General features: G+C 37.0%; 1 protein-coding gene across 3 annotated transcripts in view; it reads left to right on the plus strand.

Annotated features, from left to right (window-relative positions):
* Positions 1-21170, plus strand: part of STAG1 (stromal antigen 1) — a 388204-nt gene that overhangs the window by 359021 nt on the left and 8013 nt on the right. For all 3 annotated transcript variants that reach the window (XM_053669339.1, XM_053669338.1, XM_053669340.1), the window contains 5 exons: positions 4808-4909; positions 7921-8069; positions 8651-8779; positions 15489-15694; positions 20237-20411. In XM_053669339.1, coding sequence (XP_053525314.1) covers positions 4808-4909; positions 7921-8069; positions 8651-8779; positions 15489-15694; positions 20237-20411 — 761 coding nt within the window. The remainder of the gene's footprint in view (positions 1-4807; positions 4910-7920; positions 8070-8650; positions 8780-15488; positions 15695-20236; positions 20412-21170) is intronic.

Below are 21170 nucleotides of genomic sequence, written 5' to 3' on the forward strand. Positions count from 1 at the left end.
ATTAGTCAAACAAGGAAGTAGTGGGAGGGCTTGTAGGCTGATTGAACTTCATGAACATCATAAAGGAATATGAATTGTTTGGGGGAAATGCAGGTAATTTGATACAGCACCATAGATTGCTTATGTAAACAGAACCAAAGATAAGATTTAAGGAAAGTAACAAGTTAGACCTAATATGCTGTATGGGAAGTTTGGATTTTTCTTCCTAAGAGAGGTAAAGAGATGTTGAAGTGTTTTAATCCATTCTTCACATGACAGGATTTTGGTAGATACTTACCTTCCTGACAAACCTCTTTCCAAAAGCTCTATTTTGGTACTGACTCCCTAAAAAAAAGGTGCTAAAAAAATCTCTAATATATAGCCTGATAGGCCCACATAAGAGAGAACACTTTTTTTTGTCTTATTCTCATGTCAGAGACACTTTTATTTTTCTCATGTTCAGAATATTGTGTGCCATTGACCCACTCGTGTCTTTGTCCATGTTTAGGTATAATCTATAACTAATTCATCATATTTTGCTATCAGCTGCAATGTGATGAGCACTGTACTAGTAGCCAGAAATTCGATTGACATGATTTCTGCACTAAGGAGCTTATAGATTAATACAGAAACTAAAATGTAAACATAATCAAATAATGAGTGGCTGCTTATGTTGTTTGTGGCATTTATATTTGAGACACTGTTCTAAGGCTTTTACATACACTCAAACTTCAGGTGTCAAGCAAAACTTTGATTCTCAACCCAACAACCCTTTCATGCTGATACCTGTGTGATCAGACACACCTGTCTGTCAGGCAACAAAGAAGATTGGTTTTCAAACAAATAACTTCTGAAACAGCCTTCCAGAATGAAGTTTGAGAACCAAGGTTCCATTGTATTTTTGTTAATTACAGAACCCTGTGAGGTAGAAAATCATACCATTTTGAAATAAGTAAATTAAAGCTCAGATGGGTCACACAAATATTAAAGTAGCAAAAATGGGTTTTCATTTAAAAAATTTTTATTTTATTTTATTTTTAAAATACATTTTATTGATTATACTATTACAGTTATCCCATTTTTTTCTCCCCTTTGTTCCCCTCTACCCCCCTCCCACCAGCATTCCCCCACCTTAGTTCATGTCCATGGGTTGTACATATAATTTCTTTGGCTTCTCCATTTCTCATACTGTTCTTAACCTCCCCCTGTCTATTTTGTACCTACCATTTATGCTTCTTATTCCCTGTACATTTTCCCCCATTCTCCCCCTACCTGCTGATAACCCTCCATGTGATAATCTTTCTGAGAATCTGCTCTTATTCTAGTTGTTTGCTTAGTTTGTTTTTGTCTTTGTTTTTTTAGGCTCTGTTGTTGATAGTTGTAAGTTTGTTGTCATTTTACTGTCGTAGTTTTTATGTTCTTTTTCTTAGATAAGTACCTTTAACATTTCATGTAATAAGGGCTTGTGATGATGAACTCCTTTAACTTGACCTTATCTAGGGAGTACTTTATCTGCCCTTCCATTCTGAATGAAAGCTTTGCTGGATAGAGTAATCTTGGAGTAAGCCTTTCATGATTTCAAATATGAGTCTTATGTGAACTCCTTTGTAGCTAACTCTCTCCTTTTCTCTTGCTGCTTTTAAGATTCTCTCCTCCTCTTTCATCTTGAGTAATGTAATTATGATTTGCCTTGGTGTGTGCTTCCTTGGTTCCAACTTCTTTGGGACTCTCTGGGCTTCCAGGATTTCTTGGAAGTCTATTTCCTTTGCCAGATTAGGGAAGTTCTATTTCTTGCTCTTCCTTCTCTCCTGCTGGCCTCCTATGATTCTGATATTGAAATGTTTAAGTTGTCCCAGAGGTTCCTGAGCCTCTCCTCATTTTTTTGAATTCTTATTTCTTCATTTTATTCTGATAGAATGTTTATTTCTTCCTTCTGTTCCAAACCATTGATCTCAGTCCCAGTTTCCTTCCTTTCACTATTGGTTCCCTGTACATTTTCCTTTATTTCACTTTGCATAGCCTTCACTTTTTCCTATATTTTGCAAACATACTCAAACATTTCTGTGAGCATCCTCATTACTGATATGGACCCCGGCTTGTGGGCTCTGCCATGTTATAGATGAGACACGAGAAATTCACACAGACTACTGAGTCCTGTGGAGGAAAAGGGACAGCATGTCTTTTTTCAAGAAGAGAAAAGCCTCAGCCCTTGCCATTACCACCGTTTATTTCTTTTCTGGGCACATTACATGATAGTCCTCATTTACTATGCACAGGTTCCCTTTAGGTGGTTACCTTTTACAGAAAACAAAGGAGCTGATGCTGTTTATCACATCACAGAAGGATATTTGCAAATGCAAAGGGAAAAGTGGTTGAACCAGTCACACTCCATACTGGGGTGGTTTAGCACAGACTTTAGGAAGTTACAGTAAGCACTTTCTGCCTCAATTCAGGGTGAGGGAGTTATAGCAAAAGCAAGTCTCAAAGCAGCCTAGGTACACTGCAGGCCTGATTCCCCATGGAAGAACGTATTTGTGGGCATGGGTCCTGTCTGGGCCCATACCACACAGAACGGTCTCCATATAGGAGTGTTTTGAACTCTGCATCTGATAGGTTAGCTATCTCTTCATCACTTAGTTGTATTTTTTTCTGGAGCTTTGATCTGTTCTTTCATTTGGGTCAAATTTTTTGTCTTGGCACACCTGTTATGTATGTGGGGCAGAGCCTTAGGTAATTGTCAGGGCAGGGCAACCCAGGTCTCTGTGTTGTGACGCTGTATGTCGGGGAGGGGTCCAAGAGGGAACAATGCTGCTTGCTCAGCTCTTGGTGGTGTTTCAGTCAGTTCCTCCCCTACCCACAAGCAAATTGGGCCCTTCTGGTGCTGATTTCTGGGTGGGTGGTTTTGTGTACATTCTACGACCCTATGGGTCTCTCCAACCAATGCTCTTGTGAGGCTGGGAATTTTTCCAGCCACCTAAACCCCCACAGGTTTTTTCACTCATAGGTTTTGAGGCTTTATTTCTCATGCTGGAACCCAGGGTTACATGCTCTGTCTCGCTCCCCAGTTGTTCCTCCCTGCTTATCCACACATAAATGTGGGACTGACCACTCCGCCAGCTGCTGCCTCACCTGCCCTGGTCCACCAACTGCCACCTTGCCGCTAGTCCTCCCCACTCTGGCTGCCCATTTCCTCCCCTCCTACTGGACTGGATGAATGTTTGTTCTTTAACTCCTTGGTTGTTGGTCTACCATACAGTTCAAATTTTCTATGAGTTTTGGTTATTTTTTGTTCTGAAATTTTTTGTTGTCCTTCTTTTGGTTGTGTGAAAAAGGAAAGTGTATCTCAGGATTTGATTTTAGGTTTGTCTAGGCGTAAAGCTTAGCTCTTTCTATAAAGCTTCAGCATAATTATTGTACTGACAGATGTACAAATTATAAAGCAAGCACAGGATATAGAGAAAAATTTAAGTGAGGAGAACCAGAGAAGGCTTTCTAAACTAATATCTAAACAGGGTTTGGATTGGTGAATATGAGTTTATCATGGTTTATCCTTCTCAACCCTTAGCGATACTGCATTGGGTCAAGATGTGAGTCTGATCCAAAACTTTTATCATCCTCACAAATTTTTGCATACCTCTGATCATTATAGGATGTAATCTTTTTGTGAGTATTCTAACAGCTAGCTATTTGCTACCCTTTGTCCTATAATGCTGTCTTAGTTATGTGTGTTTTTGCCCCATTTCTCTATGTGGTCATTACAAATCTGAATTTATTAGAGATCTGCTTTTTGAACCACTTTAGTATATTAATATGTCCTTCTCTCTTTTTTCCTACATTGAGGTTGTTTTTAATTACACTTAAAGGATGATTCTTTTTAATTAATTTTCCTTCTTTGCAGCTCATATCATGGAAGTATACCCTCCTTTTTGAAGATTATAAAAATTTAGTTGGCTGGCTGATATACTACTTCTTCACATAAAATTATAGGGTTGAGTTTTAGCTTGAAAATAACATCCAGATTTAATGGTTTCAAATAAAGCTTTTCCTAATTATTTACTCCCGAGGAAAATATTTTAAATTCTGTATTTAAAAAAAAACTGAATTATAAAGAAATTCATTAACTTTTTTCTCAGTCACTATTGGAGAAGATGTCAATTGTTTATAATGTTATGTTATAATAGTAAAATATAGACACATTTAGGGTTGTGAGTGCACAAAGTAGTAAATGAAAAGGTAAGTCTGTTACCCTAATCTGCCCTTCCCCTTTATTTAGGACCACTTCCCAGAGTTAAGCAAATTTAACTATTTTGATTTTAGTTCTTCAGGAAGTTCCTCCCAAAGTCTTTTTCTTGGTTTGTCACCTTTTAAATAGTGTCTGTTGAGTCCATGTTATAAACAATGAGACATTCTCTTGACCCTATATTATTTCTTCCACTCTTTGCATTACCAGTTTTTTAGTTTTATAATTATTAGTTATGTCATAATCTTAAATATCAAATGTATATACCTTTAAGTTTAAAAAAAATCTTCGAATTCTCACTATAAGATGAAGTTACTAACGTATTTTTTCACCAACCCATTCCTTTTTGTTTCATTTGAGAGAGTAAGATCAATTTGTTCTGCTTCTTTATACATCCATTAGTTGATTCTTACATGTGCCCTGATGTGATATCAAACCCACAACCTTGATGTATTGGGACAAGGCTCTAACCAACTGAGTAACTTGACCAGGACCACCAACCCATTCTTTATCTCATGAAATTTCAATAATTTTTCTTCATAAAATTTCAATAATTTTAAAACTACTATTTCTTTGTTTTCCTCACAGTATTATAATGACTATGGTGATATTATTAAGGAAACACTGAGTAAAACCAGGCAGATTGATAAAATTCAGTGTGCCAAGACCCTCATTCTCAGTTTACAACAGGTAAGAAATTTGAAAGGAAAGAGAAAAGTAGCATTAATATATTAAGCACTCCCTTGTATTTAGTATATGTTAGATATCTTACCTCATTTAAATTAAGTCATTACATAAATGTATTACCATGGATACTTTCTGGTCCAAAGACATGTTATACATCTTTTCTTTTGGAAGATAATCCAGTACTTCATATTTCAAGTAGATGAAATCCTAAGGTCATCTACTCTAGGACAAGATGAAATGCCAAATTGGATATTTAAAAAGAAAAATACAGAAACATGTCACCTATATTGCAAAAATAAATTCCTAATAAATGCCTAGTAAATTAATACAGAGATTTGGGGGTACATAAGTATGTGTGTCTGTATTTAGTCTATAATAAAGGTCTCATTTCATATCAGTGGGGAAAAGATTAGGCCTATTCATCAAATGATGATGGGTCAATTGACTGTATCTTTGGGGCAGTAGTTATGTACCCAACAAAACTATTATGTACCCAAAATAACTTCTAGGTGGATTATATATAAATGTTAAAAATTGAAAGTTTGTAAGAAAAATAGGATATTTTTATATCCTGGAGTGGGGAAGTTCTTTCTCAAGAAAGAAGTCTCAAAGTAAAAAATTGATGATATATATAAGTTTAAATGCATTAATCATCAACCAGCCCTTTGAACAAAGTGAACAAACAGATGATTTGGGGGGAAATATTTTTTAACAATTTTATTTATCTTTAGAGGGAGAGGGAGGGAGGGAAAAAGGAAGGAAAACATTGATGTGTGAGAGATACATTGATCAGCGACTTCACCTTGCAGAATGATGCCCAGCCCACTAAGCCACACCAGTTAGGGCTGGGGGAAAGTATTTTAAATCATATATCACAAATCCTACATATCAGTGAAAATATGTATAAATTTCATAGGAAAGTGAGCAAGAGATAGGAAAAGCCACTTTTCAGAAGAGGAAATTTTAAAAACCAATAAACACATGAAAAGAGGCATAACTTCATTAATAATTAATAAAGTACAAATTAAAAGAGGAAGATATTTATTACTGCTGAACATACTGGTATTAATTAAAATGGTTGATAATACCTATGATTGAAAAAGATGAGGAGAAAAAAGGCTCCTTATGAAATTGCTTTTGTCTTCTTGCAATATAATTTTACAGTATATTTCATAATTCAAGGTATATATATATAATATTTTGCTATTAGGTATCTATATAGATATGTGCAAGTGTGCACTATATATGTAAAAGATGTTTCATTGCAGCAATTTCTGTAATATTTGAAAAATTGGAAATTAGTCTCAATGTCCATTAACAGGAATGGTTAAATGAACTGATTCTCTGACGTAGATAAAAGATTTTTAAGATAGGACATTAAATGAAAAGTATATGTAGTATGTTGCCATTTATGTAAATATGAAAACTTTGTATATGAAATCTGTCATGTTTCTGAACCAGTCTAGAAAACTTCTGAACTTTACCACTCTACCTTTGGAAAAAGAATATTATGTAGTTGGGGGTGGGGGGAAGAAAACTTCTACTTTGATGTCCTTTGAATTTTGTATAATGAAATATATTCTTTGTATTCATTTTAAAGTTTAACAATTGGTAAACAATTACCTGTTGATGAATTTTATTATCTCTACAAAAACCGTTGGTTTTAGTCATGGCAGTTCAGGCCAGGCCAGTCTGTTGCTGAGTAAACCGAAAAAAATGGGCAACAAAATTAATAGAAGACAGGCTATTTCAGTTGAATGGGGTGATTAGAGTGAAGTGGGAGATTGGGAGGTGAAGAAGTGAAGAAAATGCAAACAGTACTTCTCAAGATCTTTGCCATGAAGAGAGTCAGAAAAAATAGATTGTATGTATGGAGGTGGGGGGTGGGTAAGGCAGGGGAAAGTAATGGGGGAAAACGGGGACGACTGTAATTGAACAATAATATATATTTTATATATTGTGTGTATATATGTATATATATATATATATATATATAGAGAGAGAGAGAGAGAGAGAGAGAGAGAGAGAAATTAGAGGCTGGTGGAGAAGATGGGGTTAAGAAGTTAGGGCATGTATCTAGTAGAATAGTTAATGATACAGGATAGAGGAGTATGGACAGCAGCCAAATTCCTGAGTAGGTAAAAGGGAGTGATCTTTAGTACTCCAAAGTTTTATTTTTTTCTTTCTATTCTGGCACATATATATAATGGTATATGTAATTTTAAAAAGCTCTCCACTCAGCTTAGAACTTTTTGTTTATTTTGTTATTGGGTGAGAAAAATTATAGCCCCATATATATTCAATACAAATGGTTCTTTACAGTGTTTTTGTCTAAGATAGAAGTGAAAAAACAAAGTTCTCAACCCAATATTCTATACATTGCCATTCCTATGAAAATGACAATAAAAAGAACATTTAGATGTTTATGAATACATAGTACATATCTATAAACATACTCCATTTTCCCAACCCCAAATGCATTTTTTAAAAGATTTTATTTATTTACTTTTAGAGAGAGGGGAAGGGAGTGAGAAAGAGGAGAGAAACATGCAAGAGATAGGTTGGTTTCATCTTGGTCACCCCTAACGGGGGACCTGGCCTGCAACCCAGGCATGTACCCTCACTGGAAAAGGCGACCCTTTGGTTCACCGGTTCAATTCCCAATCAGGGTACATGCCTGGGTTGTGGACCAGGTCCCCAATAGGACAGTGTGAGAGGCAACCACACACCTTTATTACTTCTTTTTTTCCCCCCACATTGGGGGAAAAAAAAAGAAGTAAAAAAGAAATAAATTCCTGTTTGCATTTAATCACATAACATAAAAATGATCTCAAGAAATTAGTAATAGATGACTTGGAGAAAAGGAACAGTGTGGCTACAGTTAAACGTAAGGAGGAAAAATACATATTTTACCATATGCCTATTAAATATTTTAAAATTCTATCATTCTAACAGTAAATAAATATTTCTTAACTGTAGTTTTTTCTTCTTCTTCTTCTTTTGCTTCTTACTAGCTGTTTAATGAACTTGTTCAAGAGCAAGGTCCCAATCTAGATAGGACATCTGCCCACGTCAGTGGCATTAAAGAATTGGCACGTCGCTTTGCCCTAACATTTGGACTGGACCAAATCAAGACACGAGAAGCAGTTGCCACACTTCACAAGTGAGTGAGCTAAATAAACACATTCTATTATAAAGAATCTGGTTTACTGGAATTTAACTAAAATAACTGTTATTTGACCCATTTTTTTGAATTATATAATTTTTAAGTTATATAAACTTTAGAGATTTTCATCTCATCATTCTCAATAGGAGACCATTTTTTAATTTGAAAAAATTAAGCTGTTCATTTTTATCTTATGAAGTATAGAAATTAAAGTTTAACAAAGTATTCTTATCTGGTGTATCAGTGAGAAGATGTTGCAGGAACCTGACAGTACTGATTTGGTCAGCCTCAATTCATAACTGAAAACTGAATGACAAAAGACTTTACCTTACAAAAACGCACAGAGCTGCAATTACTTTTCACAACTTATAGTTTTCTACTGTAAAAAATAAAAGTAAATATTAGTATGCAATATATCATGCAGTTAACATTAATGATTTGATTTTACTACTTTTATCATATTTTACTACTTTTAATGATGATTTTGCTGCCGTCCTAATTGTTTTAGAAATTCTAGCCCATTGAGAGAACCATGCTAGCTATCTGGGAAAATTAAGTAATATTTTCTTATATTTCAGGGATGGCATAGAATTTGCCTTTAAATACCAAAATCAGAAAGGACAAGAATATCCACCTCCCAATCTGGCTTTCCTGGAAGTACTAAGTGAATTTTCTTCTAAACTTCTTCGACAGGACAAAAAGACAGTGTAAGTTGCACATTGCAGAAGTAGCTTTTGTCATAATACTATTGTAATTTTAAATATTTTGTGAAAAAATTTTAATTATCTAGATAGAATTATTATTACTTTAGGCTCTGATTCTTTTAAGGAACTATAGTTTTCTTTCAAACTTTGTATAGTTGTTTGACTGCTCATCTTTCCATACCTAGAATTTGCAAGACTAAATTAAACAATTGGGATTGATTTCTTACTCTGCAATTCAAAGATGTATGAACATCAGTGTTGCCATGATGTAACCCTACTTCACTTTTATAGTAATTATATATTTTTTTACTTGTTCCACAAAGATTGATATTTTTGTATTTTCTATTTTTTATAGTAGCAAGTTAAAGGAATAATATGCTGTTTTCAAAGAAAATGTTGATGGGATAAGTTTTATTTAAAAGTGGAAACCTTAAGAGTAATTCTGTTATGGATCTCAAATTTTACAAAATGATAGGAAGATGAATCAGTTATAATATGTTAAATGAACAGGAAGTTGGATGGTTAAAACTTATCTAAATATAAGTGATAGTTCTAAGGAAAGATTTGGTTAAAAAATAGTAAGCGTCTAGTACTTTTCCGTAGCTGTTGTTCTAATATGGCCAGGCAGTGAACAATAGTTTCTGCCCTCAGAAAGCTTATGGTCTAATGCAGGGAGACATAACAGTAAATGTGCAAATAGGAGTTTCAGGAACTGAAATAGAATAATGTGTTACAGAATGAATGGTGTTGGGTATTGGTGGAGATGGGTGGTTTGAGAACTTTTTTTACTTAGGTGTTTACAGGTATACATTTCCCTCAGACCACTACTTTAGCTGTATCTTGTAAGTTTTGGTATCTTGCATTTCTGTTTTCATTTATCTCAAAGTATTTTCCCATTTTCCTTGTGATTTCTTTAATCTGTTATTCAAGAATTTTTTATTTAATTTCCACATATTTGTGAATTTCCTAATTTTCCTTCCATTATTGATTTCTAATTTCATTCCATTGTGGTTTATAATATAATACAGTCGACTCTTAGTATTATGCCTTTGGTGGGTTTGTACAAATGTACAACACATGTAATCATCTTTATGGTATAATAGAGTGTTTTACTTCCCTAAAAATCCTCTGTGTTCTGTCTATTCATCCTTCCTCCTCTCCCGTCAACCCCTGGCAACCACTGATTGTTTAGTTTCCATAGTTTTACCTTTTTTTAGAATGTCATATACTTAGAATCATACAGGATGTAACATTTTCACATCAGCTTTTTTCATTTAGTACTATGCATTTTAAGCTATTCGTATCTTTTCATAGCTTGCTAGTTCATTTCTTCTAAGCACTGAATAATATTCCATTGTCTGGATGTGCCACAGTTTGTTTATTGAGCCCCTTACTGAAGGATATCTTGGTTGCTTTCTAGTTTTGGCAGTATGACTAAAGCTGCATCAAGTTTTTATGGGAGCATTGCAACTGATTTAATAGAAAAATTTCAAGTTTCTTAGCATTAAATGTGATGTTAGTTGTATAGTCTTTTATAAATGTTTATTAACAAGTTGGGGAAGTTTCCCTCTGTTCCTAGTTAACTGAGAGTTTTCATCAGATGGGTTTGGAGTTTGTCAAATGCCTTTTCTTATAGCTATTGATATGATTGTTTGATTTTTTTATCCTGTTGATGTGTGACAGATTGTATTAACTTTGGAATGTTGAACTAGCCTTGCATACCTGGATTTTGTTATGATATATACATATATATTTAGTTTTGAAGTTAGGACTTCGCTGAAAACATCTTTATTGTTATTTTTATTTATTAAATATATTGGGTGACATTGCTTAATTTAAATTATATGGGTCTCCGGTGTACATTTCTAAATATAGTCTACATAATTCAGTAAATTTTTGGACTCTATTTACTAATTTATTGAGGTTTTTGCATTTATGTTCATGAAGATATTAATCTCTAGTTTTCTTGTGATATCTTCACCTAGTTTTGGTACTGGGGTAATGCTGACTTCATAAGAGGAGTTAGAAGATACTCTGTCACCTTGGCCATGTAGCTCGGTTGGTTAGAGTGTCACCCCAATGTGTAAAGGTTGAGTTGATCCTTGATTAATCCCTGGTCAGGGCACATACAAGAATCAACCAACGAATGCATGAATAACTGGAAAAACAAATCAATGTCTCTCTCTCCCTTCCTCTTTAAAATCAGTAAATAATTCTTTTTTAAAAAGGAATTATTCTCTCTGCTTCTGTGCTGTAAGAGATTGTAGAGAATTGATATATTTTCTTCCTTAAATATTTGGTTGAATTTACCAGTGGACTCAATTGAGCCTTGTGCTTTCTGTTTTGGAAGACTATTAATTGTTGACTCAATTTATTTACTAGAATATAGATCTATTCGGATTGTCTGTTGTGTTAGTTTTGGCAAATTGTGTGTTTTAAGGAATTGGTCTGCTTCATCTAGATTGTCAAAGTTTTGTGCATAGAGTTGTTTATAGTATTCCTTTATTTTCCTTTCAATGTCCATAGGTCCTGTGTAGTGGGTGTGTCCTCTTTCATTTCTGCTGTTAGTAATTTTTGTCCTTTTTATTCTATCTCTTAACTAACTTGGCTGGGAGCTTATCAATTTTATTGATCTTATAATTGTAAAGGAAATAGCTGTTTGCTTTTTAAAAAATATTTTATTGATTATGCCATTACAGTTGTCCCATTTCCCCCCTTCATTCCCTTCCACCCTGCACACCCCCTCCCCCACCACTCCTCCCTTTAGTTTATATCCGTGTGTCACAAGTTCTTTAGATTCTATATTCCCCCTACTATTCTTGCCCTCCCCCCTATCTATTTTCTACCCACTGTCTATGCTACTTATTCTCTATTCCTTCTCCCCCCTTCTCCTCCTCCCATTCCTCTGTTGCTAACCCTCCATGTGATCTCCATTTCTATGGTTCCACTCCTGATCTAGCTGTCCTCTTAGTTTGCTTTTGTTTTAGGTGTGGTTATTAATAACTGTGAGTTTGCTGTCCTTTCACTGTTCATCTTTTTTATCTTCTTTTTTTTTAGATAAGTCCCTTTAACATTTCATATAGTAAGGGCTTGGTGATGATGAACTCCTTTAACTTGACCTTATCTGAGAAGCACTTTATCTGTCTTTCCATTCTAAATGAAAGCTTTGCTGGATAGAGCAATCTTGGATGTAGGTCCTTGCATTTCATGACTTGGAATACTTCTTTCCAGCCCCTTCTTGCCTGTAAGGTCTCTTTGGAGAAATCAGCTGACAGTCTGATGGGAACTCCTTTGTAGGTGACTGTCCTCTTATCTCTTGCTGCTTCTAGGATTCTCTCCTTCATTTTAATCTTGGCTAATGTAATTATGGTGGGTGTTGGTGTGTTCCTCCTCGGGTCCACCTTCTTTGGGACTCTCTGAGCTTCCTGGATTTCCTGGAAGTCTATTTCCTTGGCCAGATTGGCGAAGTTCTCCTTCATTATATGTTTAAATAAGTTTTCAATTTGTTGCTCTTCCTCTTCTCCTTTTTATAACACTATGATTCAGATGTTGGAATGTATAAAGATGTCCTGAAGGTTCAAAAAAATGAGCCTTTCCCCACTTTTTTTTTTGAATTCTTGTTTCTTCATGTTTTTCTGTTTGGTTGTTTCTTTCTTCCTTCTGCTCCACTCCATTGATTTGAATCCTAGTTTCCTTCCCATCACTATTGCTTCCTGGTACATTTTCCTTTATTTCAGTTACCATAGCATTCATTTTTGTGTCTAATTTGCAACCAAATTCAAACAATTCTGTGACCATCCTGATTACCAGTGTTTTGAACTATGCATCTCTTGGCTCTTTGTCGTTTAGCTGTATTTTTTCTGGAGCTTTGATCTGTTCTTCCTTTTGCGCCATTTTTTTTCTCTTGATGCGCCTGTTACATATGAGGCAGAGTCTTAAGTGTTCACCTGGGTGGGGCAACCCAGTTGCTGGGTTGTGACACAGTATATGGGAGTGGAGTCAGAGAGGGGCAGTGGCATTTGTTCTGCTCTCTGCTGGACTGCAGTCACTTCCGCTGCTTCCCCCAAGCAAATTGGGCCCTTCTGGTGCTGATTTCTGTGTGGGTGGGTTTGTGCACATTCTAGCACCTTGTCAGTCTCCAGTGAACTCTCCTGTGAGGCTGGGAGTCTCTTCTGGAACCTCAACCCCCACAGGTCTTTTCAGTTGATGTTTGGAGGCTTTATTTCCCTGTGCTGGGACCCTGGGTTGCTCGGTCTGTATAGCTCCCCAGTTTTGCCTGGTTTATCTGCGTGGGAATGTGGGACCTCCCCGTCTGCCAGCTGCCTTGAGTGATGCGCTCCTCTGCAGTCTGCCGCCTCACTGGGTTTCCCTGCTGCCACCTTGCACACCCAGGGTTCACCAGCCGCAGCTTTGCTGTGAGTCCTCTCCACCGGGCCACCTGACTCCGTCTCTCCTATCCATCTGGATGAATGTTTCTTCTTTAACTCTTTGGTTGTCAGACTTCTATGCAGTTTAATTTTCTTTTGGTACTGCTTGTTTTCTTGTTTCTAAATATTTGTTGTCTTTATTTTGGTTGTGCAAGGAGGCGCACAGTGTGTCTACCTACTCCTCCATCCTGGCCGGAAGTCTCCTGCTTAGGATTTTTGAGTTTCCTGTATCTGTGGTTTAGTGTCTAATATTAATTTTGTCATTATTTCAAATAGTTCTGTTTCTTTTTCTCTTCTCCTTATGACATTCCCATTATGCATATATTTTACCTTTTACATTTGTACTATAGTCCTTAGATGTTGTAATGGTTTTTTTTCATCTCTTTATTTTTCAGTTTTTGAGGATTCTTTTGAGCTTTCCTCTAGCTCAGACATTCTTTCCTCATCCACGTCCAGTCTGCTACCAAGCCATCAAAGGCATTCGTCTTTTTCCATCAGAGTTGTTAGCATATTAATCATAGTTAAATTCTGGCCTTTTTGCCCTGATTATGATCTTGCTCCATTTCTTCCAGTTGTGTTTACCTTTTGGTATGGCTTGTAATTTGTTCTCAATAGTTGGACATGATGTACTGGGTAAAACAAACTGCTGTAAATAAGCAGTTAGTGATGTGGTGGTGAGGTGTAGGAGGAGGGGAGCATTGTGTAGTCCTGTGATTAGGTTGCAGCCTTTTAGTGAGCTGTGCCTCTGGACTGTGAACTTCACATGGTCTTCTAGGGGGTAGGGGGGGTTCTACCCTTAGGTGGAACAGGATGAGGAGAGTGGGTTGGACTTGACTGTGTCCCTTACCAGTTTGTCTCCAATACTGTGGGGGTCTCCCCTATAACTGGGTACCCTGGAGTTCCTTACTCTCAGACTTGTCTACAGTGTGCCTCCAGCAATTCATGAACTGTATAGTACAGGTTTTCCTACCCCAGCAATGGTTCCCAAGGGGGTTTGTACTCACATGTTTGTCCCAGTAAGCTGTGACCTCCTCTATTGTGTCTCCACAATGATTTTTTTCTCTTATAGATCCAAGAAGAGTTTATTTTTTTTCAACTTTTTACTTGGTAGGATGCACTGGCAACTTATAATCTCCTTGCATGCAGAACTGGAAACCAGCCTATTGTGCTTTTATTTTTAAGCCTGGCTTTTTAGAAGTTGCTGTTAAGTCAGAGCAGCCTATTGTTCAGCCAGCGTTTGTTTGGAGGTTGTATTTAAGCCACTTGTGGCAGTGAGGTTTTTTCCCCCTATGTTGATAGATATGTGTAGGGTTTAGGGAATGATTTCAAAGCTGCCCCACCCCTGTTCTATTTGCTCATGAATGGGTACAACTTAACCCATGTGCACAACCTTCTCATTCCAGGAGGGCTCTTGGTATTGGTTCTCTTAAATTTCTGGCTGTTCTACTCTCATTTCTTGCCTATAGTATAAAGAACTGCCAACACCCTTAGGCAAGAAATATTGTATACTGTATTCCAAATAAAGTCAGTCCTCCCAGATAGCTAGAAAGCTACATCATATCATCTGCCTCAGCCTCTGGGCAGAATTTTTATGCCACTGAACAGGATCTGGGTACTGGGATAGTATCCCTCTCATTCCAGAATAACACCCCTCTTCTATAGGCAGGGGTCCAGGGTTACCCCTGGTTCTTGGCTTGCTCTTCAGTTATGGAATTTCTGCTCTACAAGGGAGCTGAGATGAGGCATTCAGGGCCCAGTATTCTTAGCCTGCTGTGCCTGGGGTAGGGGTTACTACCCAACAAGTTAGGGTTTGTGGCATGGGGCCTCATTGCTCCCAGCTGCTGTCTAGAATAGAGCATCCATAACACACAGATGGCCTGCTTCTTCAAGAGCAGCTCTAAACAGAAAGACAGGGAGCCCCCAATCTTCTTATCCATGTCTTCCCAGAGCAGAGCTCTCAGAGTAGAGTTTCTGTAACACACAGTTGTCGTGAAGGGAGGGGGACAAGGGAATGATGCAGGATGTTGTTCAGTGCTACAAACTGTCATTATTCTTACTGAGATTTGGAAGATATTCTTGAATAAATGTTTTCTTCATTTTTTGTATGACCTTAAGACAATTTCGAAAGACTTTAAATGGTTGTCTTTTATAATTTTCACAAGTTAAAAGATGGTTTTGCCGAGGAGAGGCTACATGCAAAAAGTGTGTCCTTCTGAGAGTGCCTCATGTTCTGGAAATATTAAGTATCTCCATGAAAATCACTACTTCTTCTATTGTGTTTCTAGTCATTCATACCTTGAAAAGTTCCTTACGGAGCAGATGATGGAAAGGAGGGAAGATGTATGGCTTCCACTCATCTCCTATAGAAATTCATTAGTCACTGGAGGTGAAGATGATAGAATGTCTGTGAACAGTGGAAGTAGCAGCAGCAAAACTTCCTCAGTAAGGAATAAAAAAGGACGGCCCCCACTTCACAAGAAACGAGTAGAGGGTAAGTTTGTTTTTACAGTATGAGACGAATAGTTCTCCTGGTAGTATAGAGTTAAATAATGGCAAATAATCTGTTGAAGCAAGATGATATTGTTAAGCATATTATGTCCTTATATATTTGATACACACTGAGAGATTCAGGCAAAAATGTTGGAATTGATAATGGAAAAAAAAAAGGAAAACAAGTTAAAAGCATGGAACAGAGGAAAATAGGCACAAAGGAAAAAAGGACATAGTTATGGTAGTTTGTAAAACTGATCCCATACTAATACATTACATTTTAAAATTTCTCTAATTTTCTCTATTTTTTTCTCTAATTTTCTCTAGAATTTTAATGTTCTCTAATACATTAAATTTTAAAATAAGATAGTATGTTATTCTGTAGAAATTCATACTAATACAGGAAAGATTCAGGTAAGCTGAGGGTAGACCTCTACAGTAAATTAAATATATCAGAACAACTTTCCATTGCTAACACTTGAATGGATCATGTACATTTGTATATTAAAATAGTGATGGCCAAATGTGGTTTCGTAAACCTCATGAATTGTGGGGAATGGGGAGTTGAATTATAATGTAAATATGATTAGTGGTCAATATTCATATATGAAAAAAGACTAAAAATTGCTTTACAAGGAATAGAACAAAGCATTATTCTTTTTTAATCATGTTTTATTGATTATGCTATTATACTTGTCCCAGTTTATCTCCCTTTGATCCACTCCACCCTCCACCCCCTCAGGCAATCCCCACACCTTTGTTCATGTCCATGGTCATGCATATAAGTTCTTTGGCTATTCCATCCCCTGTACTGTACTTTACATCCCCATGGCTATTTAACACAGTAATCCAGATTTTACACAGAAGAAACTAAAGCCTAGAGAATTTAAATAACAAAAAAAAATTTTTTTTCAATAGTGGAGCTGCCAGTATTATCTTTAGGACTAAGAAAAACATTTATGGATACCAAACACCTTCCTAAGAACTGTGCTAAGTGCACAAGATGAGGTGTTAAATAAAAGAGCTCATAGTACAGATAAGAGACAGAAGCATACAGTTTTCAGTTCAGCATGGTAAATGCAATGATTGGCCAGAAAAATTCTCTGGGAACATACAAGAAGTGGCCAAACTTTTAATGAATTAGGAAAGATATTCTAGAAAAAATGACATGTAGTAAAGAGCTGCAAGATGAGTGTACCTGGTTAAGAACCATTCTTAAGATCATAAAATTTTAAGTTCAGGAGAGAATAAAAGTCTTGAATTAAGTAGTGAATGAAAAGTGGTATGAATAAAAGAAGACATAACATTCTTGCTGAAAAAGTAAGAAGAGATTTAGTAGTGAGCTTTGCATAGGTGGAATGACCTTAACCAAACAATAGTAGGTATTTCCAGAGACAGAAAAGTTAATAAAACACACACAGACATCTGACAAAATTTTGGACACATGAGACATGCACACAGAGAGATGGAATGCTTGACAGCAGATGAGGAACCTAACATGCACTTAATGGGGGGAGACTTAATGGGGGGAGAAAAACAATGGGAAGACATAACAGTAATATTTTTGAGTCATCCATACTAAGAAAACAATTTAGAATTTTTATATATAGAATGTTTATAGTTAAGTAGTATTTTATTAGTATGTGGTTTAGGTATGCAAATGCTTTAATCTGTTCTAGTCTAGTCAGCTTCAGAAGAAGGAAAAAGTTCCCGGGCCCTTGAAGAAACTTAAATGTAATTAGAGATATCATATGTACATGACAAACATACATCGCCAGTGCAGGACAGTGCATAATTCAGTCTTAGCAGGAATGGTTCTATTTCCTCTGGAAGTTAAGAGGGAATGGTAAGTGGGGCTGGGTGGGTGATCAGGGAAGATTTCCCTTAAGAGGTAGAACTTAGAGGCATGGAAACACTGAACTTTTTAACCCTTCCCCACATGAATGACCTGGAAAACAACTTTTTTCCTCTGGTGACCAGTGTTCAGTTGTGTAACAAGATTTGCTGATTTCTCATTAAAGCCATCAGATTTTAAGTGCTGCTGCATGGGGCCCCTTTAAGACCTACAGGCCCTGACCCTGGCCCTGGCTGGCATAGCTCAGTGGATTGAGCGTGGGCCTGCGAACCACACGATTGCAGTTCAATTCCCAGTCAGGGCACATGCCTGGGTTGCAGGCCAGTTCCCAGCAGGGGACTCAGAGGCAACTACACATTGATGTTTCTCTCCTTCCCTTCCTCTCTAAAGATAAATGAATTTTTTTTAAAAAGACCTACAGGCCCTTTATTGCTTGAGTAAAGCAAGATTACAGGGGTTTCAAACTGGCTCCATTCTCCTTTTACCATCTGATAGAGGAACTTGGAATAGATGATAATGTAAAGACAGTTAACATTTGATGGTTTTATATATTACCTCATATAATTGGTACAAATATATGAGGTAAGATACTGATACTCCTATTTTGTATACAAAAAAACTGAATTTTTTGAAGTTTAACTCAAAGTCTCACACACACAAGTGATATAACTGGGATTCAAATTAGGCATTCTAACTCCAGAACCATGTTGAAGTCCATGCTGGACTTCCAGGCAAGATAGAGGCATAGGTAGATACACTGAGCCTCCTTGTACAACTAAAAGAAAGACAACAACACATTTTAAAAAACCAGAACTGCCAGAAAATCAAACTATATAGAAGTCCAGCAACCAAGGAGTTAAAGATGAAACATTTATCCACACCAATAGGAGGGGAGAGACGGACAGCTGAGGTGGAGAGGATGCAAGGCAAAGCAGCAGGTGGAGGACCTGAGCAGACCAGGCGGTGGCTGGCAGAGCAGGTGGTCCCACATTTATTTGCGTGCAGATAAATTGGGAGAAAAACTGGCAAGTGAGATAGACCATGCAACCCAGGGTTCCAGTGTGGCGAAATAAAGCCCAAAACCTCTGACTGAAAAAAACTTGCGGGGGTTGTGATGGCAAGAGAAACTTTCAACCTCACAAGAGAGTTTGTTGGAGAGACTCACAGGGTCCTAGAAAGTACACAAACCCACCCACCTGGGAATCAGCATCAGAAGGGTACAATTTGCTATGGGTAGCAAGGGAAGTGACTGAAAGCTGGCCAAGAGCAAGCAAGCAGCATTGTTCCCTCTGGGACCCTTCCCCCCCCCCCCCATATACAGTCCCACAACATGACCACGTGGGTGGCTCCACCCCTTACTATGTAACAGGGTGCCAGGAGAAAAACAAATGGCCCAAATGAAAGAAGCAGTCAAAGCTCCAGAAAAAAATCAAGCAATGAAGAGATAGCCAACCTATAAGATGCAGATTTCAAAACAATGGTAGTCAGGATGCTCACAGAAATGGTTGAGTATGGTCACAAAGTAAAGGAAAGAGTGAAGGCTATAAAAAGTGAAATAAAGGAAAATGTATAGGGAGCCAACAGTGACAGGAAGGAAACCAGGACTCAATGATCTGGAGCAGAAGGAAGAAATAAACATTCAACCAGAACAAAATGAAGAAACAAGAATTCAAAAAAAGAGGAGAGGCTTCGGAACCTCTGGGACAACTTGAAATGCCCCAACATCCAAGTCATACAGGTGCCAGAAGGAGAAGAGGAAGAGCAAGAAATGGAAAACTTTTTTGAAAAAATAATGGAGAATTTCCCCAATTGGGCAAAGGAAATAGACATGCAAGTCCAGGAAGCTCAAGAGAGTCCCAAAGAAGCTAGATCCAAGGAGGAGCACATCAAGGCACATCATCATTACATTACCCAAGATGAAAGAGGAGGAGAGAATCTTAAAAGCAGCAAGAGAAAAGGAGCCAGTTTCCTACAAAGGAGTTCCCATGAGACTATCAGCTGATTTCTCAGAAGAAACCTTACAGGCAAGAAGGGGCTGGAAAGAAGTATTTCAAGTCATGGAAGGCAAGGACCTACATCCAAGATTACTTGATCCAGCAAAGCTATCATTTAGAATGGAAGGGCAGATAAAGTGCTTCCCAGTTAAAGTCAAGTTCAAGGAGTTCATCATCACCAAGCCCTTATTACTGTATATGAAATGTTAAAGGAACTTATCTAAGAAAAAGACAATCAGAACTATGAACAGTAAAATGACAACAAACTCACAACTATCCATAACCAACCTAAAACAAATTCAAAAGTGAACTAAGCAATCAACTAGAACAGGAACAGAGAAATAGAGATCACGTGGAGGGTTATCAGTGGGGTGGGGTAGGGAGAGAGTGGGGGGAAAGGTAGAGGGAGGGAGCAGCATAATAGGTAGGCACAAAATAGATGGGGAGGTTAAGAATAGTATGGAAAATGGAGAGGCCAAAGAACTTATATGTATGACCCATGGACATGAATAAGGGGGGGGGGCTGGTAAGGGGGTTGCTGAACAGAGAGGGATAAGGGGTGGGGAGATATGGGACAACTGTAATAGCATAATCAATAAAACATTTTTTAAATGTTAAAAATAGTCTGTGCTGTAACTTATACCAGAGTTCACTTAGCCCATGACATTCTGTGACTTTTAACTGGATTTTACAGATGAAAATCTGGATAATACATGGCTAAATAGGACTGACACCATGATTCAGACTCCTGGACCCCTGCCAACACCACAGCTCACATCTACTGTCCTGCGGGAGAATAGCCGGCCCATGGGAGAACAGATTCAGGAACCTGAATCTGAACATGGTTCTGAACCCGACTTTTTACACAAGTAAGTAGTACAAGTTCATTTCTTTACAAAAACCTGTAACTTAAAGAAACTGTCTAAGTAAAACTTTTTGTTCATCAAACCATTTTACTGATCAGTTCATGAGAAAACAGTGCCATAAATAAAGGTTAAATAATTTACATTAGAAGATGTATAATAAGTCTGCAAATGCATGTTTGCAGTTTAGAGACTTTTAAGTGCATGATGTCTCACTAACTGCTACTTTCAGGTGCAGTTTGCACAGTCATTGGGCAGGTCTGTTTCTTCTGAGGTACTTGGCAAGAAAACATTCAGGTCAATTTACTGACAAAAAGAGCCTATACACACCAAATAAGTAGACTGTTAGTTTTATCATCCATTTAACTAACAGTACTTTATCTTGATTAAGTTTGTATTTTAAACTGTTTGTAGATTAAGAATAAGTAAGATATTTGATAAATTCTGAGAAACAGTTGTTCTTTTGCTAAGAGAAAAATCAAGATCTTACCTTTTCCCACAGTAGCAATTAAAATATTTTCTTGTACCAGTGCTCTGAAAAATGTGATTGTGTGACTTTTGCTATTTAAAAAAATCTTAACTTTTCTTTGTTATTTTCACCCAACTTGGAAATTCTCTTAGTTTCTCACTTGTGTTCCTACTCATACTGGGGTAATGCTATAAATTACTCAGATGGATACGAGAGAAAATTCTCACTTGAACTCAATAAATTAAGCTGGTTAGAAATGGAAAAAGGAGATTTTAGAAATATTCAGATCCTGAATT

This window comes from Artibeus jamaicensis, unplaced genomic scaffold (assembly GCF_021234435.1).
Source record: "Artibeus jamaicensis isolate MK-2021 breed Jamaican fruit bat unplaced genomic scaffold, CSHL_Jam_final contig_519, whole genome shotgun sequence".
NCBI classification, from domain to species: Eukaryota; Metazoa; Chordata; class Mammalia; order Chiroptera; family Phyllostomidae; genus Artibeus; species Artibeus jamaicensis.